This window comes from Cladophialophora psammophila, assembly GCF_000585535.1.
Source record: "Cladophialophora psammophila CBS 110553 chromosome Unknown aczJe-supercont1.1, whole genome shotgun sequence".
In the NCBI taxonomy this organism is placed as follows: Eukaryota; Fungi; Ascomycota; class Eurotiomycetes; order Chaetothyriales; family Herpotrichiellaceae; genus Cladophialophora; species Cladophialophora psammophila.
The window spans coordinates 3,599,155-3,621,908 of NW_006912922.1; the positions used below are offsets into that span (position 1 = coordinate 3,599,155).

General features: G+C 51.4%; 7 protein-coding genes across 7 annotated transcripts; 3 read left to right on the forward strand and 4 right to left on the reverse strand.

The window, feature by feature from the left end:
* Nucleotides 1-495: 495 nt before the first annotated feature.
* Nucleotides 496-2,112, reverse strand: A1O5_01266 (uncharacterized protein; the record flags this gene model as incomplete). The annotated part of the gene is made up of 1 exon (XM_007741885.1): nucleotides 496-2,112. One exon carries the CDS (start codon nucleotides 2,110-2,112, stop codon nucleotides 496-498), a length of 1,617 nt encoding a protein of 538 aa, XP_007740075.1.
* Nucleotides 2,113-2,806: 694 nt separating this feature from the next.
* A1O5_01267 (ribose 5-phosphate isomerase A) lies at nucleotides 2,807-3,782 on the forward strand (the record flags this gene model as incomplete). Its single annotated transcript, XM_007741886.1, has 2 exons — nucleotides 2,807-3,185; nucleotides 3,232-3,782. The coding sequence occupies 2 exons, from the start codon at nucleotides 2,807-2,809 to the stop codon at nucleotides 3,780-3,782; spliced, it is 930 nt and encodes a 309-aa protein (XP_007740076.1).
* Nucleotides 3,783-3,850: 68 nt separating this feature from the next.
* On the reverse strand, nucleotides 3,851-5,014 carry A1O5_01268 (cell cycle arrest protein BUB3; the record flags this gene model as incomplete). Its single annotated transcript, XM_007741887.1, has 3 exons — nucleotides 3,851-4,646; nucleotides 4,714-4,957; nucleotides 5,008-5,014. The coding sequence occupies 3 exons, from the start codon at nucleotides 5,012-5,014 to the stop codon at nucleotides 3,851-3,853; spliced, it is 1,047 nt and encodes a 348-aa protein (XP_007740077.1).
* A 992-nt stretch (nucleotides 5,015-6,006) lies between these two features.
* A1O5_01269 (uncharacterized protein) lies at nucleotides 6,007-8,559 on the reverse strand (the record flags this gene model as incomplete). Its single annotated transcript, XM_007741888.1, has 1 exon — nucleotides 6,007-8,559. One exon carries the CDS (start codon nucleotides 8,557-8,559, stop codon nucleotides 6,007-6,009), a length of 2,553 nt encoding a protein of 850 aa, XP_007740078.1.
* Nucleotides 8,560-9,121: 562 nt separating this feature from the next.
* On the forward strand, nucleotides 9,122-10,219 carry A1O5_01270 (pantoate-beta-alanine ligase; the record flags this gene model as incomplete). The annotated part of the gene is made up of 1 exon (XM_007741889.1): nucleotides 9,122-10,219. One exon carries the CDS (start codon nucleotides 9,122-9,124, stop codon nucleotides 10,217-10,219), a length of 1,098 nt encoding a protein of 365 aa, XP_007740079.1.
* Nucleotides 10,220-10,265: 46 nt separating this feature from the next.
* On the reverse strand, nucleotides 10,266-11,648 carry A1O5_01271 (uncharacterized protein; the record flags this gene model as incomplete). The annotated part of the gene is made up of 2 exons (XM_007741890.1): nucleotides 10,266-11,334; nucleotides 11,428-11,648. 2 exons carry the CDS (start codon nucleotides 11,646-11,648, stop codon nucleotides 10,266-10,268), a joined length of 1,290 nt encoding a protein of 429 aa, XP_007740080.1.
* An 8,709-nt stretch (nucleotides 11,649-20,357) lies between these two features.
* A1O5_01272 (uncharacterized protein) lies at nucleotides 20,358-22,415 on the forward strand (the record flags this gene model as incomplete). Its single annotated transcript, XM_007741891.1, has 1 exon — nucleotides 20,358-22,415. One exon carries the CDS (start codon nucleotides 20,358-20,360, stop codon nucleotides 22,413-22,415), a length of 2,058 nt encoding a protein of 685 aa, XP_007740081.1.
* Nucleotides 22,416-22,754: the final 339 nt, after the last annotated feature.

Below are 22,754 nucleotides of genomic sequence, written 5' to 3' on the forward strand. Positions count from 1 at the left end.
TGTGTTGTGTTTGATGTATAATGCAGATGTATGGATCTTCACTTCTTGTGCATATATATATGTACATAGATAGAGCTTTTCGGTTGGCATGCCATGGCATGGCACATACGGTAATAATGGTATAAACTACGAAATGTGTTATAGGAGCTTTTATCGTGCTTGATTAGTCCTCGTTTGAGCTTTTGACTGAGCTTTATTCGGGTAGCTGGCTATCTCCAGATCCCATGTATAGCCTTGAATCAAGGTCTTCCGGATCTCCTTCTACAGGAGTCGAGTCTTCAAGCAGCCGTGTATCAAGCCCTGGGTCGAATATCGTTGAACCCATGGTGCTCCTCTGGTCTATCATACTTTTTGTGCCCGGTCATCCATTCTTCATTCCGTTGTGAGCTCGATCATCACCCATCTCATTATTCGTCACGTCGACTTCTTCTATTTCTGCCACCGGAGGACCCTTGTTCAGTTCTCTCAAACTTTGGCGCAATCTATATCTGTGTTTCAGAATTTGAAGACCCCAGACTTACTCTTTATCCCATCGAAAACGCAAGTTCCATTGACAGGGACATATTGCCTTGTCAGCAGCTTGATCGCCTCCTGCGCCACCATGCCTCCGACTACACTGGAAATGTTATGCAGCTCACCGCCCTCCACACGCTCGGCTTCCGTGATAGCATTGGTAATGTTCTCGCGCATCTCAGGGTCGGATGACAGTGAATCCACGTTGAGCTGCATGTCCGACGAGAAGCTTTTGTTGTTGAGCGCGACGAAGACAGGGGAAAGGGACTCCCAATCATTTTCAATAATGGATGCGAGACGGGAGAGGACTTTGGGGTCAGACACCATCAGGCGGAGTGAAGGGATGACCTCCCTGTTCTGGTTCGTCAAGACGCGTACATGAGAGGCATTTTTGCAGAAGGCTTCAATCTCCGAGTCTGGAACTTGCGAAGCCGTTCTTGAAAAAGACGCTTCGATTTGACGAACAAGCTTAGTTACTTCCGCCACGTCAGCTCGTGCTTTGGACTTGTAGATGGTCTGAAGCTTGACGTAATCTGCACTGGTGGCTTTCATATCTGGTAGAGCTCCAGGGAGCGGCAGAACACCGTGAGTGTCATAGAACGTTTTGATAGCGTTTGCGACAACCCAGAAATTTGCCGAATCTGTGGTTAGGCTGGTGCAGGAAGGCATAGACATCATCTCCCTGCACCCACTGCCTATTGGTGGCGGAGCGATGCTCTTGAGCACCGCGGCACAGGCTTCGTCAAAGTTCTCTTCGCCGCCTTCGGGGTTGTTTGTTCTTGCACCAGACCCGACAAGGTCCCGAAATTCGGTCTTCTCTTTGAACGACGAGGGATACTTGTTATCGTGATCTGTCTTCCACCGTCTGAGGTAGTGTAAGAGAATGAGAATGTATGGGATGTGGCCGTGGTCGTGATCTGACAACGATGTGAGGTCTCCGAGAGAATCGGCTTCAGCGTCGAGCTCAGGCCAAGGCGCAAGAAGACGGAGATCTTGGGTGCTCTCAGGATCAGGGTGAGTATCCACAATGGGAAATTCAGTAGGCAGTTGAATCGAGAAAGAGGCAAAGAAGCCGGCTGACTGGACATAGATGACTGGTATTGAGTTCTCTAACGCATAACCACATATCTTCTCGAGCGGTTCCCGAGCCACCGGAGCACAGAGGAGGATCAGATTGTAAGGCTTGAGGGACCCTTGCACAGGGAGCCATTCCGCCAAGGGAGCTGAAATCGCGTGGCCAGTGACGTCGGGATTCAGCTCCTGTAGCAGCCGTCTCATCTCGTCTCCTCTTGATTTGTGAAGACTGTCCGACTCGAGGAAGAAGTTGATTCCCAGATCTCTTTCGGTGACTTTGGCCGAGTCTGCGATGGTGAAACTGCCGACACTCGGTAAGATGAGGTTCTTTAGAGTCTCAGCGCCAGCAACGCTGCTGTTGGAGCCGAAGGCATCATCCCCTATAACTAAGAGAACATGGGATTCTTCCAGGGCGCGTTGTCCTGAGGCAGCCCATAATCTCAATTGGCGGTCATATTTCTTCTCTTTGGCGGTGGGCGCTTGGAGAGCAGGCGGAGTGACTTGGCGGGGCGCAATCTCCGTCATGATTGCGGCAACTCAGGTTCGATAGGAGAGCACGACATCGCCAGAAAGCTGGCTGCGGTTCCTGACATTCGTCAGCGATAGAAAAAGGTGTTCCAGGTACATAAATGTTCCTGAATGAGAGGCAGACTGCGCACGAGGGGTCCTTGCCGATCTTCGGGGCAACTCATCCGATCGACGTCACCCTAACTGCTCTAGTGGGTGTCGACTAGCGAGCCACTAACTACTACTTGTAGTCATTGAGCGCCTTGCTGCGAAGTGTTTCCCCCACCATAACAGGTCCCCGCCGTGTTGTATCTCAACTTTGTTCCCTCTCCAGGAGAAGCTTCACTCCAACATTTTTGATCATTTAGGAACTCGGTCTCTGCTCCAATCGCGGCACTGGCGGCGATGTCTTGGTTGAGATAAGTCATCTGTCGTTGCGTACGTAATCCAGTTGGACGTTTCCGATTTATGCTGTTCAAATCCACCTTTATTTTTTATGGTGACATCTGTAAGTGTCTAGAGTCCCTCCCCAACCATTGCACCTTGCCCCTTATATTTATTCAGCTAATTTCCTATAGGTAGACAAGCTAGAACCCTTTCCCTTATACTCCGCGGTAGATCTGCCTGCGCTGTTCGGCGCCATAACCTCACAGCTGTTCGCAACTGCCAGAAAAAACACTTCCACAGCACTCGCACCCCCGCCAACGGTAGCATGGCTGCCGAGATCGAAGCTGCCAAAAAGGCAGCCGCCCTTGAAGCTGTGAAAAACCACTTTCCTCCGAACCCGCGCTTCGTGGGCATTGGCTCTGGTACAACCATCGTCTACGTCGTGGAAGCGATCAAAAACTGCGGCGTCGACGTCTCAAGAGTCGGCTTTGTGCCAACGGGATACCAGTCCAAACAACTTATCATAAACGCCGGTCTGGTGCCCATTGAATTCGACGCTCTGCCGGATGATGTCATGATTGATGTTAATTTCGATGGAGCAGACGAGGTGGACGAGGAATTGAATTGCATCAAGGGTGGGGGTGCTTGCCTGTACCAGGAGAAATTGGTGGCTATGAGGTCAAAACAGTTCATTTGCGTGGCTGGTATGTCGGTCCCCTCGATTATTCGGGGAGCAGCCTTGCTAACCAGCCGCAGACTATCGAAAGCTCCAGCGGCGTCTAGTCACCAAATGGCCTACCATCCCCGTAGAGGTCGAACCAAAGGCCGCTCGACAGGTCATGAAGAGACTACGAATGCTCGGTAGTCGCAGCACTGCAGGCGTTGGCCCGATGATCAGAGAAGGTCACCTCGCAAAAGCCGGCCCTGTCAAGACGGACCAAGACTTCTTTATCGTCGATGCTCCCTTCCCGCATCCACTCCTGATTGCTGAGGATCTCACCCCCGAAAGACCGGGTGACGGTGAAAACGGCTATTGGGAGGTCGAACAGCTCGCTCGAGCTATCAAGGACATCAATGGCGTGCTTGCTGTAGGCCTTTTCTGCGGTCCTACCGGCCCCGAGGCCGCGGCAGCTGGTGTTATTGGCGGCCAGAGACCGATCGCATGCTATTTCGGCATGACCGACGGCACTGTGTCGGTGCAATCGGCCCGACATAAGCGGCATTCCATCATTGCAAAGTACCCGCCGTTGGTCCCTGTGCATAGCTCTGACCCAAGTGTTGTGGCCGCAGCAACCTCATAGACTTGGTCTCTGCTCCAGCGGAGGCATATTGTGAATATATCCCCGCGGATAGACGGCCCACATCCAGTTCATTTTACCTTTCTCTTAACCTCGTTCTCGCCGAGCTCGCGAATGAAAATCCCCACAGACCCTTCCGCGATTTCGTCCTTGCCATCTTCAAAACCCGGGCTAATTGCGGTGGCCAGATACTTTCCATTCGAACTGAAGGAGAGGGCAGCAACACTCGAGGCGAGCTTGGGGTAGATACGGATTCTTCGTTTCGCAACAGCATCCCAGATAGCCACCACTCCGTCGCCACCGCCTGTCGCAAATGTGCCATGGATAGGATGGAACGCAATGGCATTGACCGGGTAAACAACGTCCACATCATCGACTGGCTGGCGATGGCATTTGAACGCGTACTTACGAGCCTGCGACTCGTTCGAAGGATCAAACCACTCCACTGCAACTCGGCCTTCAATACTCGACGAGGCATAACCTTCGTCATTCGGCATGCAATCCACCGCCCTAGTCATGAATTTCAAACTGCTCTCTCTCCTCTGCCATGGCTCAATGTCGAGTCTGTTCTGTAATGAATTCGCCGAACTCCTGCATTCGCTCGCTAGTGTCTTCAGCTCGTATATGTGGACTGCTCGGTTCGCCATGGCGACCACCAATTTGGAGGGTGAAACGGCCAGGGAGAAGGGTTTTGATGGCAGGTTAATTGTGGCAGTTGACCACCCTGCATCTCCACCGGGATGGATGTGCACTGTCGAGTCCCATGCCGCGGAGACAACCAATGAATGTTCTTTGCTGTAGACCACCGACCGAACTCCGTTATCGTGCGTGCTGAGAACGGTCTGCGTCCCGGACGCCACTTCGATCCTACAAAGTACAGTCAGTTCTTCGTGTTTCCAACGTTCACATCCAAGAGTCAATTTTCGTTTCGCACCTCCTCACATCCCAATCCAAACACGCTGTATAGATTTCATTGTCATCCTTGCCAAAGCATACATCAAGGACGGGGGCACGGTGCTCGAATTTCGCAATTTGGGTACATGTTTTGCCATCTGTGACTTCGTAGATGTAGGCGTGCTTGTCCCACGAGGCGACGACGAAGCGCAGAGAGTTCGGATGGGGTGAGAATCGAAGGGCTGAAATCGCGTCGGCTGGGAGATTGGAGAGGGAGAGTTGGCCTACAATGCAATAAGCAAGATATAAAGGAAGAGTCAATGGAAACGCCTACCTGACATCTTGAAGTTGCTTTTCTACAAGAACAAGCTCCCGATGGTGCGGCTGTCGGACCATGAATTTGGTTGGCGAAAGCAAAACAAATCAATCGTTTGCGGAAGATACTGCCACCCGTCACCGCCTCGGTCCCTGCAGCCTTATTGTCTCAGCCCTGCCCCGCACCATTCACAGCCTCGTCGTTATCGTTCTCACTGAGCTGGTCCAACTTCAATTCCCTTAGCCTGGCCTTACTCTCGTTTCTCTCTGCTTCTATCGGCTCAAAACATGACTTGGCAAGCTAAGAATCTGTGAGACTGCCTGCCCTGTTCCGAGTGCAAGTTTTTGCCGAGCCGGCTGATCGGACTAATTTGACCTACGATGAGCGCGCTTTCGTCTACGGGCCCAGCGCGAAACAAGTGCGCCAAGGGGCCTATTAGGGTGTTTGATTCAGGACGCAAGGGCTGCGCCCTCAGAGAAACTGGACGAACAAGTGAGCAATCATTCCAATAGCTTACGATCATCCCCGGTACGAGGAGAGTGAAAACGACTGACTCCCCGGGCCGGCCAGCGGAGGCGATCTCTCATTCATCCGTAGGACGTTCACCCTTACCCGAAATCCCGGTGACTGTCTTACTTCCCCGTTCTTAGGATGCCCGAAGATCGAGCCTGCGTCAGGGCTGCTGACGGCAATTGGCCCTTGGTGGGATGGTACGTCCCGACGGAGGCACCAACAAACGGTCCGTACATCTAAGCGCAGGTCGAGACTGTGGCACAGGTAAGATAGAGATAGTACGAGATACAAAGCAACCAACGACAGATAGTAATGTAGCCCGGGAGAAGAGACCCAGCGACGCAAACCGAGTAGTTGACAAAAATGCAAACAAGAACGAGTAGAAGTTCTCGGAGCGCGTTAAATAATTCGAATCCAATGGTTTTCATCCTCCCTTGGGAGACCACTTGCATACCTAGAGACAAACCTGTTGGTTGACAGGTTCAATGCACTCTCTTGATGTGTTCAGGCAATATTAAACTCGTCTGCGGTTCCTCCCATCATCATCTTTCTATTCATCCTGATCTTCTCCCTCATCTTCCGCGCCGCCTCGTCAGTGTCACCAGTATTATCCATATCTGCATCGACATCTCGTGTCCTTGTTGCCCTTTCGGCATTCTTCTTCTCTCCATCGCCGCCATCACGATGTCGTAACTTACCATCATCAGTCGTGCTACTCTGTCCTCTCTTCGTGCCACCCTTCTTATTATTCCTTCCCGCTCCCATCCCGCTAGGCGTCTCTCTCAAGCCGAAACTCTTGCAAAGATGGCCCAAGTGCAGCTCCTTGATATCAAACCACTTTCTCTCGCTGGCGGTATGCGTCGCGTAGGCTCTCACATGACTTTGAAAAGCCCTTTTGGCCCAGTCCTTGTTTTGTGGAGAGGACAAAATAAAGCGTTCGAGGGAAAGTTGGAGGTCGGTGGCGCGAGATTGCCAGTCCGCGGCACCCTTCTCGTTCTTTTGATTCTTGTTCTTAGTGGGAATGACGCCGCTAAAGGGTGCGAACCCCTTCTTAAGAACTTCCTCGGCGGACATGGAGGAGACGTTCGCCACGGTATCGGACCCCGTCTTGTACGAGCTTTTCAGCACCGAGACGTAGCCTTCTTCTTTGCCCGGTAGGAGGAAAATAATCGCCCTTCCATCCCGTCCCAGACGAGCTGTGCGCCCGATCCGATGCAGGTGGTCCTCGGCACTGAACGCTGGATCGTACTCAATCACAAGGTCGAGGTTGGGCAGGTCGAGGCCGCGGGAGGCGACGTCCGTGGCGATTAGGAGGGATGGTGAGGTCGTGGCAGCAAAGTGTTTGACGATGTTTGTGCGGGTGATTTGAGGAAGAGACCCGTGTAGTTTGTAAGTTGTCACTTGGTTGTGTGAGGACGAGAGGGTGGGGGAGAGTAGGATTGAGTCGGAGACGGAAGGATCGCGGGTTGAGGTTGGCGAGGGTTTGCCAGCTTGAAGACCTTCGACTTCGGAGTCCGTCTCAGCATTGTCACGCGACAGTTTCTTGTTCTCTGAGGAGCCCTCTTCTTCGAATGCTGTGGTGAATGCCTTGAAATGGAACTCGACGGAATCGGCGCAGGAGACGAAAACGATGGCCTTCATGACTGACCCTTTCCGTGCGAAAGTTCGCTTTAGGAATGCCATGAGTGTGACGAACCTCAGCTTCGCCGCCGCTATGATATAGGACTGCTTGAGCTGCGCTGGAGCCAGGAAGGTGGAGTCTTTCGTGACGTTGCCATTCGTCATAGTGTCTCCAATTTCCTCTCTTTGTCCTGGCCCATCTCTGTCTCCAGAGTCACCTTTGATCAAGGCTGCATCTTTCAGACTGATCTCCCCTAGCTTCTGGACGTTCATCTTCAACGTCGCCGAACACAGTACCGTTGTTCGCTTCTTAGGTAAGCCTGGCCACTTGCTGCTCCCTCCCGGCCTCTTTTTCTGATCCAAAGTCTTCACAATCTTCGTAATATCCTCTTCGAACCCCATATCCATCAACCGATCCCCCTCATCTAGCACAAGCCAGCGGACATTACTCACATCAAGCGCTTTTGTATTTTCCAGGTGATCAACCAATCGGCCAGGCGTCGCAACCAAGATGTTTAGTCCCTTTCGCATGCGGGCCTTTTCTGATTTCTTCTTTTCGCCGCCTAGTACATGACCGGCGACAATATAGTGCGCACAGCCAAGTAAACGCTCGAGAACGACAGAGATCTGTTTGCAAAGTTCGCGTGTCGGGGCGAGGATTATGGCGAATAGGCCAGAGTCGCGATGTAACATTAAGAGATCTTGTGCGTAAGCCTTCCTTTCTTCTGCCACTTGTTCCGACATGATCATGATTCGCTGCACCAGAGGGAGCAGATATGCCAGAGTCTTCCCCGAGCCGGTCTCCGACTGTATGAATGCGTCGCTGTCGTCCTTCAACATTTGCTGAATGGCCGCCTTTTGGATCGCCGTGGGGTTTTTCAGGTTCATCTTGGTCAAGAGATGCGTAGCTATCGTGGGGGAAAGGCCGAGGGATGTGAATGTGTCAATACCATCAATCAGAGGGGCATTAGAAGGAGCCGTTGGCTTCTCTTCTCGATTTTCCTCCTTCGGCTCTTCCACGGCGGTTGATGGCTTCGGGTTGTAGGTGAAAAGCGAAGAGATGACCTCGCGAGGGCCTCCTACAGGTGGTTTGTGCTCATGGCTTCGTTTCTGCGCGGGATATAGAACTTGGGCTGAATTCGGCACATGCTCATTTTCACGCCTCCTCTTTGCCAGTCGAGAGGCTGGGAAATCACCAGACTGTTCCACGTATGTATGTGCATTCCCTCGGCCCTCGAAGCGTCTCTGCGATATAGGGACTGTGTTTGCATCGTGTCTTCCCGTCTGGTCTCCGCCTCTTTCTCGTCTCTGTGTAGACCTCTTCGCTCGCAGACGGTCTCTCCACGACCCACCTTTGAACTTCCGGGTGTTGTTGGCAGCGGTAGTGGAAAGATTCTCATCGATGGAGAAGTTCAAGAACATGCCATCCTCGGCCATTTTCATCGCTTGGTCGGTCAGAGGTGCAAAAATGCAGACTCGAGGTTTTTTTGTGCCGACAGAAGTGCGGCGAGGCGGAGAAAGGCCTCCTCCGATTGGCTGGCCTTGCTTGCCTCGTTCCGTTCGGCGTTTCTCAATAACTGCGCACCTCGATTCGGCTTCTTCGCTTCACTTCTACGCTGCACATTGTATCATGAGGACTTTGACTCACCCTCAAGCGACGGTGAGCCCAACAGCGTCAAAATGAGGCTGATGTCTCTGCGACCTCGGAATAAAACTTCGTCTCGTCACCTCCTCATCAACACCTCCACCACTCGAGCTGGCAGCTATGGATAGGCTCGTATTGTGGTTGGCCGGACTGAGAATTTCGACAGCGACGAACTCACTATGGCGGCGACAAATATCCTCCCTAGCGACTCTGCAATCCTCACAGAGAATACGATGGAATTCTACCTCCACTCCGCCTGCCTCTCCCTTTCCCGTCTTCCGACACATAAACCAACTCCGTGCTGTTCGCAGGAAGCTCTGCCTTCAAGGACGCACCTTGGGCTTTGTTCCAACTATGGGGGCCCTACATGAAGGTCACCTCTCCCTCGTACGCCATGCTCTTCAAGAGAATACCGACATCTTCATTTCCATCTTCGTCAACCCAACCCAGTTTGCCGCGCATGAGGATCTCGATTCCTACCCCGTGACCTGGAACGAAGACATGGCAAAGTTGAAGAAAATCCAGGAGGAGCATATCGCGACTGTGGGCCAATCGAAGAAACCCGGAGTGATACGCGGTGTCTTTGCACCCACCGTCAAGACCATGTACCCTACTCTCCCACCCACTTCTGACATCGCTGGCCACGGCTCTTTCGTCACAATCACACCCCTTGGATCTGAACTCGAGGGAGCATCGCGGCCGATATTTTTTCGTGGCGTCGCAACGGTCTGCACCAAGTTGTTCAATATCGTTCAACCCGACCGTGTCTACTTTGGCCAGAAGGATGTTCAGCAGTCAATCCTCATCAAGCGTATGGTTAAGGATTTCCATATTCCCACCCAAGTTCGCGTCGTGCCTACGGAGAGAGAACCAGACGGATTGGCCATGAGTAGCCGGAATGTCTATCTTGGTGACCGGAGAAGGGAGGATGCTACAGTCTTGTCTAGGGCTCTTTTTGCCGCGCGTGACCTGTACAACTCGGGTGTGTTGGATGTAAAGCGTCTCCGCAAGGCCGCGTTCAACATCTTTGAGGAGGATGCCACAAGAGTTAGAAGCGATGGCCGAGTGGGGCCCAGCGGTCGAATCGAGATCGACTATATTGCAATGAGCCATCCAGACACAATGGGAACTCTCATGGACGATGAGAAACTTAATCCGCGCATCGGCGCCGTCCTCAGTGCCGCAATGATTGTTTCCCCAGTCGACAAACCCAAAACTCAGGAGGAGCTGAACCAGCGCAGCGTCAGACTCATCGACAATGTAATCCTAGAACCTCGCATAAATCGAAAAACGAGGAAGCATCTCAGACAGCATGCCGCGAACCCTGGGATGTTTCGTAAGATTCCGCAACGGAGCATTCGGAGGGTTGTTCAGGGGAGCGGAGAAGCTAAAGCCAGAGAACCAGAGCCGACCATAGCTACAGGAGCGGAGGTCGAAATATTGAAGGAATGAAGCCCCGGCGAGCAGGATTGAATATCGAGAACGTGGAAAAGCGCTATCAGTAGAGATCCCACAGTGAAATTTTACCGTCTTTGCCGCCAGCGGCTAGCCAATGTGTTCGTTGAGCCTTTTCTTCCCGCTGTCGCTTGATCATGTCGAGCGCATTCAGCGGTTTTGTAAGGTCGTTAGGGGCGATATTGTTCGACAATATTAGGTTTCCACCAGGATCAGCAGATGATGAGGGAGGAACACCATCCGCGCCGCCAACATCATGGGTGATGATCGGATCAACGTCCGCAAAAGCCGTAGAATAGCAGCCTACTTTGTGCCACTTGAGCACGGCCAATTCCTTCATCGTCTTGCCCGAGTACACGCGCACGCGGCCGTCCCAGCCTGCCGTAGCGAAGATCTTGCCGTCGGAGCGCACGCTGAGGCCCTGCTGGCCGGCGTGTTTCGTGTTGATGGACTTTTCGCTCTGCAGCTGCTCTAGCTTTTCTTCTCTTCCTTCTTGTTCGAGGTCTCCCAGGAAAGAAGGCAGGCAGAACTTGGAGATCAGGGCGTCGGCGCTGGACGTCAGGAAGTGCGTCTTGGAAGGGAGCATGGCGAGTGAAAGGATAGGTTGCGTGTGCGCTTTGCTGCTCGCGACTCTCTGCCACGCCCCCGACCACCCGTTCGGATTACTCAGATCTCCTTGGTACGCGTGCATCATGACTCGTCCGTCCTCGTAGCCCGCGATAAGGACGAGTCTCGACGCTGAGTCGGTCTTCTTGTGGAAGAGGCAGACGGCCATCACCATCCCCGTCGGGTTACCCTTGTCCGACTTGATCTGCGACACCCGCCTCTCTGATGGGAGTTGGAAGATGTCGATACCGCCGGAGTCGAGGCCGTTAGGCGAGGCGACCAGTTGGGGAGATGCTTCCTCACTTGCGGGTCGTTGGGCTTCCTGATCGCACATGGAGAAGGCGCAGAAATTGAGGGCGTTGACTGATATGGAATGAAGCAGCCATGGCTGCAGTTGATCTGGTGATGATGCTGAGCCGTCCGAGTCGGTCGGCAGTTTTGTACTCAGACCTGCAAGATCCTCCTGTCGAAGTTGCCAGACGCGGAGTTTATGGTCCCTTCCATGGCTTTTTGACGCCGCGCGATTTATGTCTTAGTCTGGTTTCTTCACCGAAGGAGATGATCAAGATCTCCGGGATTTGATTGACATGCCCGCTCACCTTACAAGTCTATTCCTCGCCCAATGCTTGATTTGCATGATTCCCTCCCCGTGGGCCTTCCAGACCGCCACGGCTCGTTTGGATGAGAGACTCCATATGACTATCCACCCGTCGCTGTCTCCCGAGGCAAGCAGGGCGTTGTTTTTGTAGAAGTGAAGAGCATGGATCGCGGCGTCGTGGCCTCGCAGGATGTAGGCAGGCACTGCGGGACCAGGCTCCATGGTGTCCGGGACGATTTCGTTTAGATTGGCATGTTTGGATGAAAAATAAGATTCAAATTCTAAACACCGCGGAAAGTGAGGTAGAATTGAGTCATTTGAGGTACCATTTTACCATCTGTAATGTATTGTCGAGCTCAGATGAAATATAAATGGCGCCGTCAGACAAGACAGCCTTGGTAGCAATTATAAAGCTTTCTTTCGGGCCTTGGATTGAAGGTGGCCTTCATTTATAAGTGATATTAGGTTCACCTTTGGAGATATCGGTGTTCTATGTATCCTTTATCGATAAAAAAAAATTGGCTCTATTTGACACAGCAGCCACTTCGTCGAGGTTGGGTACTCTCCCACTACTTACGTATGTACAGCGTCCGGTCTATATTAGACTATCTTTTTTTTTTTTTGCGAAGGCGAAGATAGCTATTATTGCTGTTGACTGATTGCTCTACTATTGTACTACTACTCTGCTGCTCTTCTACTACTCTTCTACTTCTCTTCTGCTTCCTGCTGCTTCCTGTCGCTTCTTCTACTACTCCTTTCTCGTAGTCCTAAAATTATTAGATGCCATAGTTAAAGGAGACATAGATTGAAAGTCCTTGATCATGGTATTTACCCGAGCAGCACAATCAGCTAACTCGGGTTTAACCACGAAGATCGAGCTCGCTGGACAGCCCTGAAATAGTTAGCTATTATAATACCGTTACTAATGCGTCCCTTACGAAGAAGAATTGCTGCCTGGATAAAGCCGCGAGCATCTTGCTCGCTGAGCCCTTCTAAAGAAAGGGATTTTGTCTGCGTCCCATGCTGCCTAGGTCTTTTTGCTGCGTTGCTGCTTAACTTGTTTTTGTTGTCGCTGCTGCGTTTCGAAGACACTATATATAATTATTAGTATAATACCCCTCAAGAAATGAAAGACTCAGTTGTGTACTGGTGCTGGTGCTGGTGCTGGTGCTGGTGCTGGTGTTGTTGTCAGTTCTGCCGTGTAAGTTATGTGGACTTCCTCTTGCGTGTGAAAGTCAGATGGGAAACAAAATCATCGCAGGGGCTGATTGGGAACAAGCATTCGGAAACAACGGCGGGAAGTTGGCCCACTGTGTCCTGCTGATGCTGTACAGCTTGTCGTCTTCGAAATCAATGCGGTGAGAAGCTGAAAGGATGGGCAGCATTGTGGTAATAGATTGACCGCGCTGGGTGGTCATTCTGATGGATTGGAATGAACAGGGAGTGGTCGGAAGTCAGGGCAGCCTGTAACAACGTAGCGTACATCAAACGGGTTCAAGGGGATATGAAATCGGACACTTACAACTTTGTGCAGTCTCCTGTCTGAGAGAGAAAAGGGACGAAAAGAGAGTGAAAAGGTCAAGCGAGAGAAAATAAGAGAAATCGAGGTTCGGCCGTGCGCAGTTGCCAGCCAGACCTTGCACCACTTACCTCAGTTCTATTGCGCACTTCAACCAGTCATATTTCAATGTGCTTTATTGTCTCTGGAGGAGATGGAAAGCTCGTTCCATCGAACTTGAAGAGTCCTTCCACTTCGACGAACCAATTGGCACAGTCCAACAACTTCTGCTGGGGCCGGTGGCTGATCTCGATGCCCACAGGATCTGAATTGCGACCCGTACGCTGCTCAATGCTGCTTAAAAACCAAGGATATAACCTGAATGACATCGTAGAGGTCTAAACATGGCTGCTAGTCAATCCTTTGCTTCGTCGGCTATCACATTCCACAAGCCACCTACAGCCAAAATTGACCCTCTCGAGCTGCCACTGTCATGCCTCCGTCATGAGGTGTAGCGGTTGTTGCTGTGTCATTCAACTTGAGAATTGGGACACTGGGTTCTCGACATCTCTTCACAGCCTGGTTTATTTCTTTGTGCAGACTCTAGCTCTGGAATGGCTCCTGCACTCTGAATGGTAACGAGGAGAAACTCGACCGGAGAAGAGATAAGAGGCACGGGCAGACACGATGGTTGAAGAGACGATACAGGTGAAGAGATATGGTTGAGGTTAAATGAAGGTGCGGCAAGCCACTCTTGCTCTGGGGAAGCTGGAAACCCAGCCCCAGTCTTCGTCCCAGATGAGCATGGGCGGTATATGTGACAGCCCAGTATCTCCACCGTATGACAACCCCACGCTCACGGCACGCCAAAAATCGCAGTTACAGCGGAGCAGCTGCCACTTCTTGCATTCAACAACTTCCAATGAATTCAAACATGAACACCCTGATGAAGTGCTTAGGGAAATAGCAGGCCACGATAGAATTCCCGCTGACGCGGTGTTCGTCTCTCTCCTCACGATACCAAATCCGAACCACACCCGAAACGTACCGTGCTCGCACATTCTACCTACCTCGCTACCTACCTACTTGGGTACAGGAGGCACTGCGCCGCGGGAGATACCTGGCAAGAGGGTACGAAGGAAAAGGATGTTTGGATGATTGTTTCAGGGAACATGGGGAGTGCGGCAGCTAGGTAGGCTGGCGGCCATAATCTGAACGTTGGTCATTTTGACTGGTTGATGAACAATGCAATGTCTCCTTTGCGCGCCTCCTTCCCTCCTTAAACTGTGTAATGGTGTGGATCTACTTGCAAAAGGACGGAGATGACGTTAAACCGATGAGACCGGTATGTATCGTTCCCAAGAACATTCTCGGAAGCGGATTGTATATTGCAACGTCTTAACGCGCCTACGAATCTTCGATTAGATCTCGGAGATGTGATAGCGGAGCGGTTCTACGATGATAGCAGCTTACAAGAGCCTCCCGATGAGGTTCCATCACCGTTACATACGTACGGAATCACGAATATACCGGGCATAGAGGTCTAGTTGTCAACCAATGTACCCATGGGTAAAGGCCTCGAGGGATCGATCGTGCCCACAGATATCCCACCCGCCCAATCCAACAGTAATAGGCCTGGAAACAAGCACTGTGAGGTCGTTTGGAAACCCTCGATTCGTTCGCAGTTTCACGACCGCCGTTCCTTGGAAGACTTGAGCCCGAAGCACACATGAAGAATTTTTAATAACCAGTTCCCCAAGGATAATGACATTTAAAGACGTATTCAAACATCACGACATGATCGCCGCAGCACGTCGATAAAGGGAGCAAAACCTTTGATGCACAATGGTCACGGTCTATGAGTAAGTCGGCAGCGGCTAACACTGGAGATAGCAAGGAAATGTTTGCAAAAGTACTATGGTGACCTAGGTAGCTATTAGTTCTAGGCAGATGGCATAACGGGACTGCTGATGGCTTCGGAGGAGTATTCACGGTCAGCACTAATTAGGAGGGAATTACGTCCAACAACCAAAAGGCAGATCATCATGAGTGTCACAACATTAAGATGCGACCAAGCATCTAGTTTCAGCTACATCATTGCCCGCAAGAAGCACTTTGACGAAGAAGTATATTCGATCAGCCTCCTAGAACAAACCTGTCGCTCGAAGAGCCAGAGAATATCACAGGTCCCATACCATTCACACAAGCGCTGAGAGCTCCGTCAAAACATCCAATGAATAGAGACTCGAAATACTTTGGAGGAAACCATCACCGTGCTGGTGCTTTTACTCGCAAATACCAGAGCTCTTACATATCAGTCGACCAAGTCAGAGCTCTTGCGAACAACGAAAACTACATTCAGAAACATGTCCTCAAAAGGATGTGTCTGATATACCCGATCGCAAAATCATCAACTGCTACATCGGTCCGACAAATATGGATCACTGGGACAGATGTTCGCATGAGGCTCTTTCAAATGCATCAATCTCCACAGTCCAACATCATCGCACCAAGGACATGTGTACGACTCCGGACACGTCTTTCAACGCATGTATTTGCAAAAGCTCCCTTGCCACCGCACAACCTCGACCAAGACAAGGTGGACGCACAGCCAGATGGCATTAAGAAGAATATCTGACAGTGCTTAAGACAAGCTCTATTATGTTAGCCCATGACCGGAGGCTCAAAAAATATCTCTCCAGGTGTCGATCGATAATCATAGACAAGTGGTCGGTGAAAATGAATAGAACACATGTTTGTCCATAGCATCTCTTCACGGTCCAGGCATCCAGACGGCCTTCTGTGGCTGTCGGCAATCCTAGAAAAGTGGTTGAGGTACAACTGACAGTCCGATAGATTTTGAAATCAATTTAAGAGCATTCGTTAAGAAGACAATGATTGTGTGTTTGAATCAGCATCAAGTCATAGACCCTGGAGGTGTACTTTCACCTAGGCCTCTAGAGATCTCGGGACCCTGTTGCATGAAGTACCATGTGATCTTCGCTAAAAGAAGAGAAAAGAGATCTATACAATGACTCCAGTGGTATTTAGTGAATCGGACTATATTAAAACAATGTGAATAAATAGATAGACATAAGTGGAGAAAATGACCAAGAGTTAATTAACGCATTCAACGTACCCTCATAAGTTCACACACACCCATGTGGATTTTGGGACAAAAAAAAAAAAAAAAAAGAGAATCGGTGCTTTCGGTTGCCTACTCTAAGGGATTGTTAGACTCAGATTTGATTTGAAGGACAGGTGATGAATTACAGAGGAATCGAACCTCTTCCAAATCAGGTTAGAGGTTGGCGTTGTAATGGTTGGATTAAACCAAATACCTGATCTTCTCATAACGAGATGCAAAATCTACGAGTGAGACGCTGTACCACTTAGCCAAGTAGGCGCGTGTGTAGGATATTTGCCTAAAATTTTGGCCACTCAAAATATAAACTCAAAGTGATGATCCCGTGATTCAGACCCAGGGTGACCGATGATTATGAATCAGCAGAGTCTGCCTCCACCGTGTCAAATGAGTCCGTTGCTTGGAATTCGGAGCGCACTCGCGATATTACGGGATATACTACGGAGAATCCTAGGAGACTAGTGGGCTCAGCTACGAAGTGCGCGCTGAGCCGCCGCTCGGTCCGTAGTTCAGCACTTCCATGATTGTGACATTAGGACACATTCCATACACATCCCAACAACAGGCAATCATCAACACAAGTATCCACCGATGATCAACCACCTGTTTTTCACGTAAAAGATGTCTCAAAGGGGGGCTGTTGTCGACAAAAACTATCATCCGGTTTGGTTCAAGGCCCCCTTCCCCTTGTCTCTAGAATCTTACAGGCCTCGTGGAGCAAGGTATCTTCATGCTTAGGTAGGATGTTTGATGCGGTGGAGTGAGGACCCGGCGGCCCGGTTGGGGCTGCCACGTTTCTCCTAGAAGGCCTCTTATTTTTTTTTTTTTTTCTTTCTAGGTGAGAGGTGATGAACGAAGCTTGACAGGGGTAATCTTCTCATGCATAAGGCGATTCGTTCTAGAAGCGAAAGAACTGGGGTCCGGAAGCCTTTTCAAAGTACGAGTGTTTCTGAGTCGACACGAAGCGACACGAGTTGAGCTGCGCAGGGGTTGCGATGCGAAATATTTCCATCCGAAACAGCGAGAATCATGCGATGAGTTCGCCTGGAGAAGATTGGCACAGTCTGACAAGGACGTCTTTCCCTATGGCGACTGAAAGTTGCTCGTATATCCTACCTCTTAGCTATAAGGTCCAAGAAGGTCAGGCCTATCGCAGTGGTTCACGTACTTTATATTTTGGGCGTCAGACGAGAAGTTGTTCTCAAGGTTTCAGAAGTGGCGAGGACACCGTCTCACTTCAGCCCGCAGAAGACTGAGCCACATCACTCGCATGAGAACCGACTTTGTCGCACTATTGCCACGTGGGATTAAGCCTCATCAGCCACAGTTAGTCTTGATCGGGCCAGCATTCATTTCGAAGCGAGTCACTTTCGGCTGAAGCAGTCCGGGCGAGACGCCTGAGGGACCCAGCACAGCCAGGGGGTGTGGCGGTTCGGCCGCCCCGAAGGTAGGGTCAGCCCGGAGAGGTCGCCCAGACAGGAAGATGTATGCAGAGGAGCAGCCGAAATAGGCAACTCGAAAGCCACAGCGCATGAATCGAGACTCCAAGTCTAGAGTCTTTGCCTTGGTCAGCAAAAGGCCAAGGAGGGCAAGAGGGGCGCCAGGGCTGTGAGGAGGGGGAAAGGGCAGTTGTTGGGGCTAAGCGGGCGAAGGCAAGGAATATGGGAGAGCATCTCCGGGGGCCAAGTGTTGCTGAGGTTTAGAGTTCCCTGGGAGACATAATCGCATTGGATTGAAGCGAGGGGCGAGGACAAATGCGGATAACGGTTTATGTTCCTCGTACGAAGCGCAAGGTGGAAGCAAGGAAAGGGCCTGCAGCTTGGAAACCAAAACCGATCTCCGGGGGAGTGAATAGCGTACGAGGAGCGGAAGCGATGCGAGAATCATGGGCTGATTGAGTCTTGACCTCGGAGTCTGAGGCCGGGGTTGAGTGATGAAAACAGCAAAGGAAGCGAATGAAGCCCGAGAGGCAGGGGTGTGTTCGCCGAGTTGGGCTTCGAGAGAAGAGAGAGCGGCCCCGAAAGAGCACAATGCAGTCATCCCAAATGAGATTCGCAGACGTCAGGCAAAGCAATGGTCGAGAACGGGTCGGACGGATGAGCGAGTGAGGATCTATTGCGAGCGAAGGGACAAGCATTGATACTAGTAGACAGGCGCATTACTTACTGGGTACTGGGTTGGAGAAATGGCGAGATCTGGTCTAGAGGAGGAAGTGGAGATGGAGGGGGCGGTCGGCGGTGATGGAGATGATGATGATGATGATGATGATGATGTTGATTGACGATGAAATGGGCCCTCATGGGGAGGAGGAGGAATGGTCCATACCTGTACGGAGTACCGAGTCCTCGTTATGGTCGGTGATGGTGGTGATGAGCCGGAGTTGTCACTCGTCAGTCGATCGTCAATCGTCAATCACTTCCCATCAACGCCTAGTCGGAGCCAAGCAACAACGACAAACAAACACAAATACAAATCATCCGCGACGATCACCCTTGAACTATGATATTGCCCTGACAGTTTCAAACTCTGAAGCACATGATTGGCAACATGTCACCCCGATGTAGATGCGGTGATGGCTTTTTCAGCTGTCAATGGACATCAGGCTGGGGCAGCCAGCTGTCCAGTGCAATGGCATGGTCATCCATCAGCCCGCGTGAGAATGCGCCGCCCATGACGCCTACGAATACCTACCACGCTACCTAGAAAATAGCTGGAGGGGGGGATTAGGCTCTACAAGTAGGTTCTAGGCACCAAGAGACCCCACTGACTAGAAGGTCGGCCGCCCCCGGCAGCCTTAGGTCAGTAGGCCAAGGCCCACTTGGCACTCGTCCACTAGCCCAGCACCTACCTACTTACAAGTACCCAGTACACCCAGCCCAACCCTGAGCCCTGGGGCCCCCCTCACCTCCCCTGGTCAACTATTCTGAGGGCAGCAAGATTAGCCTAAGCTAACGAGAGCAGGGCCCAGGGTCAGCAGTGATCCCTGCCAAAAGCCGCATCTCCCACCCAATCACGCCTGCAGCCCATGTCGCCTTCTCCGTATCTTGGAGGGCGGAGTCTCAGTTAAGCTGATCCAGCATCCCAGCAAATATCTGCTGCATGGGCACTGCGAAGGTTTCTGGTTTCTGTTTTTGCGAGACGAAACCAAAAGACAGGCGAAAAAAGCAAAAAGGAAGAATATGTCAAGCCACACTCTACCTAAATTGTCAGCGTGCCAGACTCCCGGAATCAGGCTAGCGAGATGACCCCCCAGCACCACCTGCACCGGCACCGGCACCAGCACCAGCACCAGCACCAGCACCAGCACCACCATCACCAACACCAATACCAAGCTGCTTTTCCATTCATGAATTCAGCAAACATCGTGCATCTTGTTCAATTCCAATTCGCATCACCCATCAGACGTCTGGACCCTCGCTTCTTCTTTCTTTAATTGCACCCATGTCCTTCCCCCCACCACCACTACACCCATCACTACTATCAACACTACCGCTGCCACTCCTACAATAGTATCAGTCTTACCTGGCTCAGTCCAACGTCCATTCGTTGACCTGCCCCGAACCTCAAGTTTCCTTCAGACAACTTTCCGTCAAGGTATGTGACATCTCATTTCTCAAATGTGAGGCGAGAGTGGGAGTTGAAAGACTCGAGGGGGATTGTCTGTATGTCGTCATTCGTCGCAAAAGAGCAGGAACAAGGCGATGTTTTGGAGAGGAATTGTATACAACTTGCGCCTCCTCCAGAACTCGGGTCGCAATCGCAGTCGCAGTCGCAGTCGCAAGCGAACCCCATGGTCCTGCAAATCTCATTCGAAGCGAGTCTCAATTTTCATGTCGTGGACGTTTCACATACTGACTTGCCGACCATACAGATCAGTCACTCCAGTCCGTACATCAATTCGAATATCCAAGATACAAACTGTCGTCGCAGCACGACTTCACGGCCCATCATAGAGAGGCCCGCCCATTACTTTGATACCCGGCCCTTCGAGCAAGGCAGGCACAATTCCGACGGACGCGGGTCATGAATTCTGGGCAGACTGTTCAAGCTGGCGAATAACTACTCTTCCTCGCATCTGCCCTCTGCGGCTCCCGGTCCGTTAGAAGCTGCAGATATCAGATCCATCACCGGCATCTCTTATTCCAGGACGAACCACAATCCTCCGTCGTTGCAAACAACGCAACTGTCTCCCGGGCCGGTTCCTGGAAAGAACTTTCCCCCCACTTACGCGCTTCTAACTCCGCCATACGCGATCACAGATGTAACGGTCCATCATCCACAGTATTCCATGACCCCAGACTCGTCGACCAAATCGACCCCCACCTCCCAGGCTCTCCAGAATAGCCCCCGATCCATGACGGAGCCCGAGGCTCCTCCGCCACAACCCAAGTCGGACAACGTCCAGTCGACGAAACAGAAACGAGTGAGGACCGGATGTTTGACCTGTCGTGAACGGCACCTCAAGTGCGATGAAGGGTTACCGAACTGCCAGAATTGTCAAAAATCCAACCGAAAATGTAAACGCGGCGTCCGCCTAAACTTCATCGACATCCAATGCGAGATGCCCCCACGTTTAGTTCCGCGGACGCGCGATTGGAAGGTCTCTTTTCAGGACGACTCCCGCGACATTGCCTCCGAGTATCAAGGCGGCCGGGAGAAGTATCATCCCCTTGAACCAGAACCCAAGCGACAAAAGTTAAGCGTGTCGGAGGGGACTTACGACTATAGTCAGATAGCGGCTCCAACCGTACCTCATCAGCAGCTCCCAGCTCAACAGTCCTACTCCCCTTCTTATGCTGAGTCGGCACAAGCTATGTACTCCAGCTCCACCACTCAAGCATATGACGATGCAACAAGTGCCATGGGGCCTTATCCAGAAGCATCTCAAGGAGTTAGACAATCCTATCAGCAGACAATGCTTACTCCCATTGAACAAGAACAAATTCCGCCTTGCCTAGAGGACCGGAACGAGGTTCTGTACATGCAAGTATACGTGGAAGAGGTGGGTTTATGGATGGACTCGATGGATGCAGAAAAGCATTTTTCTCGTCTTATTCCCTTCCAGGCGCTCAAGGAACCCATGTTGAAATATGCTTTGCTGGCCTGTGGAGTCCGACATCTCACCTTAGTCAACCCCATCTATCCAGAAGAGCATGCATTGAATTACTACAACAATGCCACGCAGCTGCTGCTCAAGGCGCTACAGAATCCCGATCGAGACAGCGTTTTGTGCGCCACCACTGCCACCATTCTCAACGTCTACGAAGTTATGTGCGAGAAGGCTTTGCAGAGAATGAACCATATCGCTGGTGCCCGTGCCCTCATCAAGGAATGCCGGTGGAACGCGACAACAACAGGCATCGGATCGGCTTGTTTCTGGCTGAATGTCGGACTGGAATTATTTAGCTGCCTGCATTTTAATTGGGCGGTTGCCTGGGACCCTGATACCTGGGGCATTGACATTGACATGACTCCTCAGCTGGTGCCCGGACACGAAGAAGACTGGACACACAGAATGTTGTGGATATTGTCCAAGATCACCAATTTCCGATCCGAGGCACAGCGGCGATACCATGACAGCAGTGTCCATCTAGAACAGATGCGCTTGCACCAGCGAAACAAACAATGGCTGGGTTTGAAGTTCTTTTGTGACCGTTGGCACGAATGTGTACCGCCGACAATGCATCCTCTAGCATACGTTCTGCCTCAGATGACGTCGTCAAAAAGCGCGTTCCCTGAGCTGTGGTTCATCAAGAGGACCACCATCGTCGCTAGGCTATTCTATCACACGGCAATGGCACTGCTCGGGTCAGTTCATCCTTTGGCCAGCCTGCACCCTCAAAAAGCAGAGGAGATGCAAGATATGAGGATTCACCATTCGCGACAGATCTGCGGCATTGTAGCCCATACCAAGGACAGGGGTGTGGCTTCGGCCTCCATCCGCTGTCTGGCAGTGGCCGGCGAAAACCTCACCGTCAGACGGGAACAGGAAGAAGTTCTGCAGATTTTTGACCGCATCAAAAAGGAAACGGGCTGGCGCGTCGACTCCATCCATGATGACCTTAGGGAGAAGTGGGGCTGGACCAGCTCTGCTCAAGACTATGACAGCATGAGCTCAGTGTCTACATATTATGCGCCGCCCAGACCTTCAGCCCTTTCGAGTACACCGAACGCAACGCCCCCTCGTGCAAAATACCCTAGCGGCATCGTCAACCCCCTGTACCAAAATGCCGATTTTTCGGCCCAGAATCCGCCGTATCAAGGCAACTACGTCCCTCCTGCTCCTGGACATGTCATGCATAATAACACGCAAATGTATGGGTTTTCCGGTATTACAACCATTTGACGTTGGTCAGATTTCTCTGTACAGGGTGTCAGGGCACTACAGGACCTGACATCAAGTGCTTCAGCTCATTGCATCACAATTTAATGGAGTTGAAGGCTATTGCACCTCTCCCGGAGACGGGGGGAGAGTCGCCGGGATCTCTCAAACCTCTCGTCTATGCAATTGGGGGAATTGGGTTTTGGAGTTTGGGATTTGACAGTTGAATGACAATAAATATGATCAAGACGGGCCAAATACGGGACTTGAACAGAACCTACTGGTCCTTGGAGGCAAAAAAAAGAGCGTTTGGTAGGAGTTTCTCTGGGAAACAAAAGGTCCAATTTTCTGAAAATCAGACGA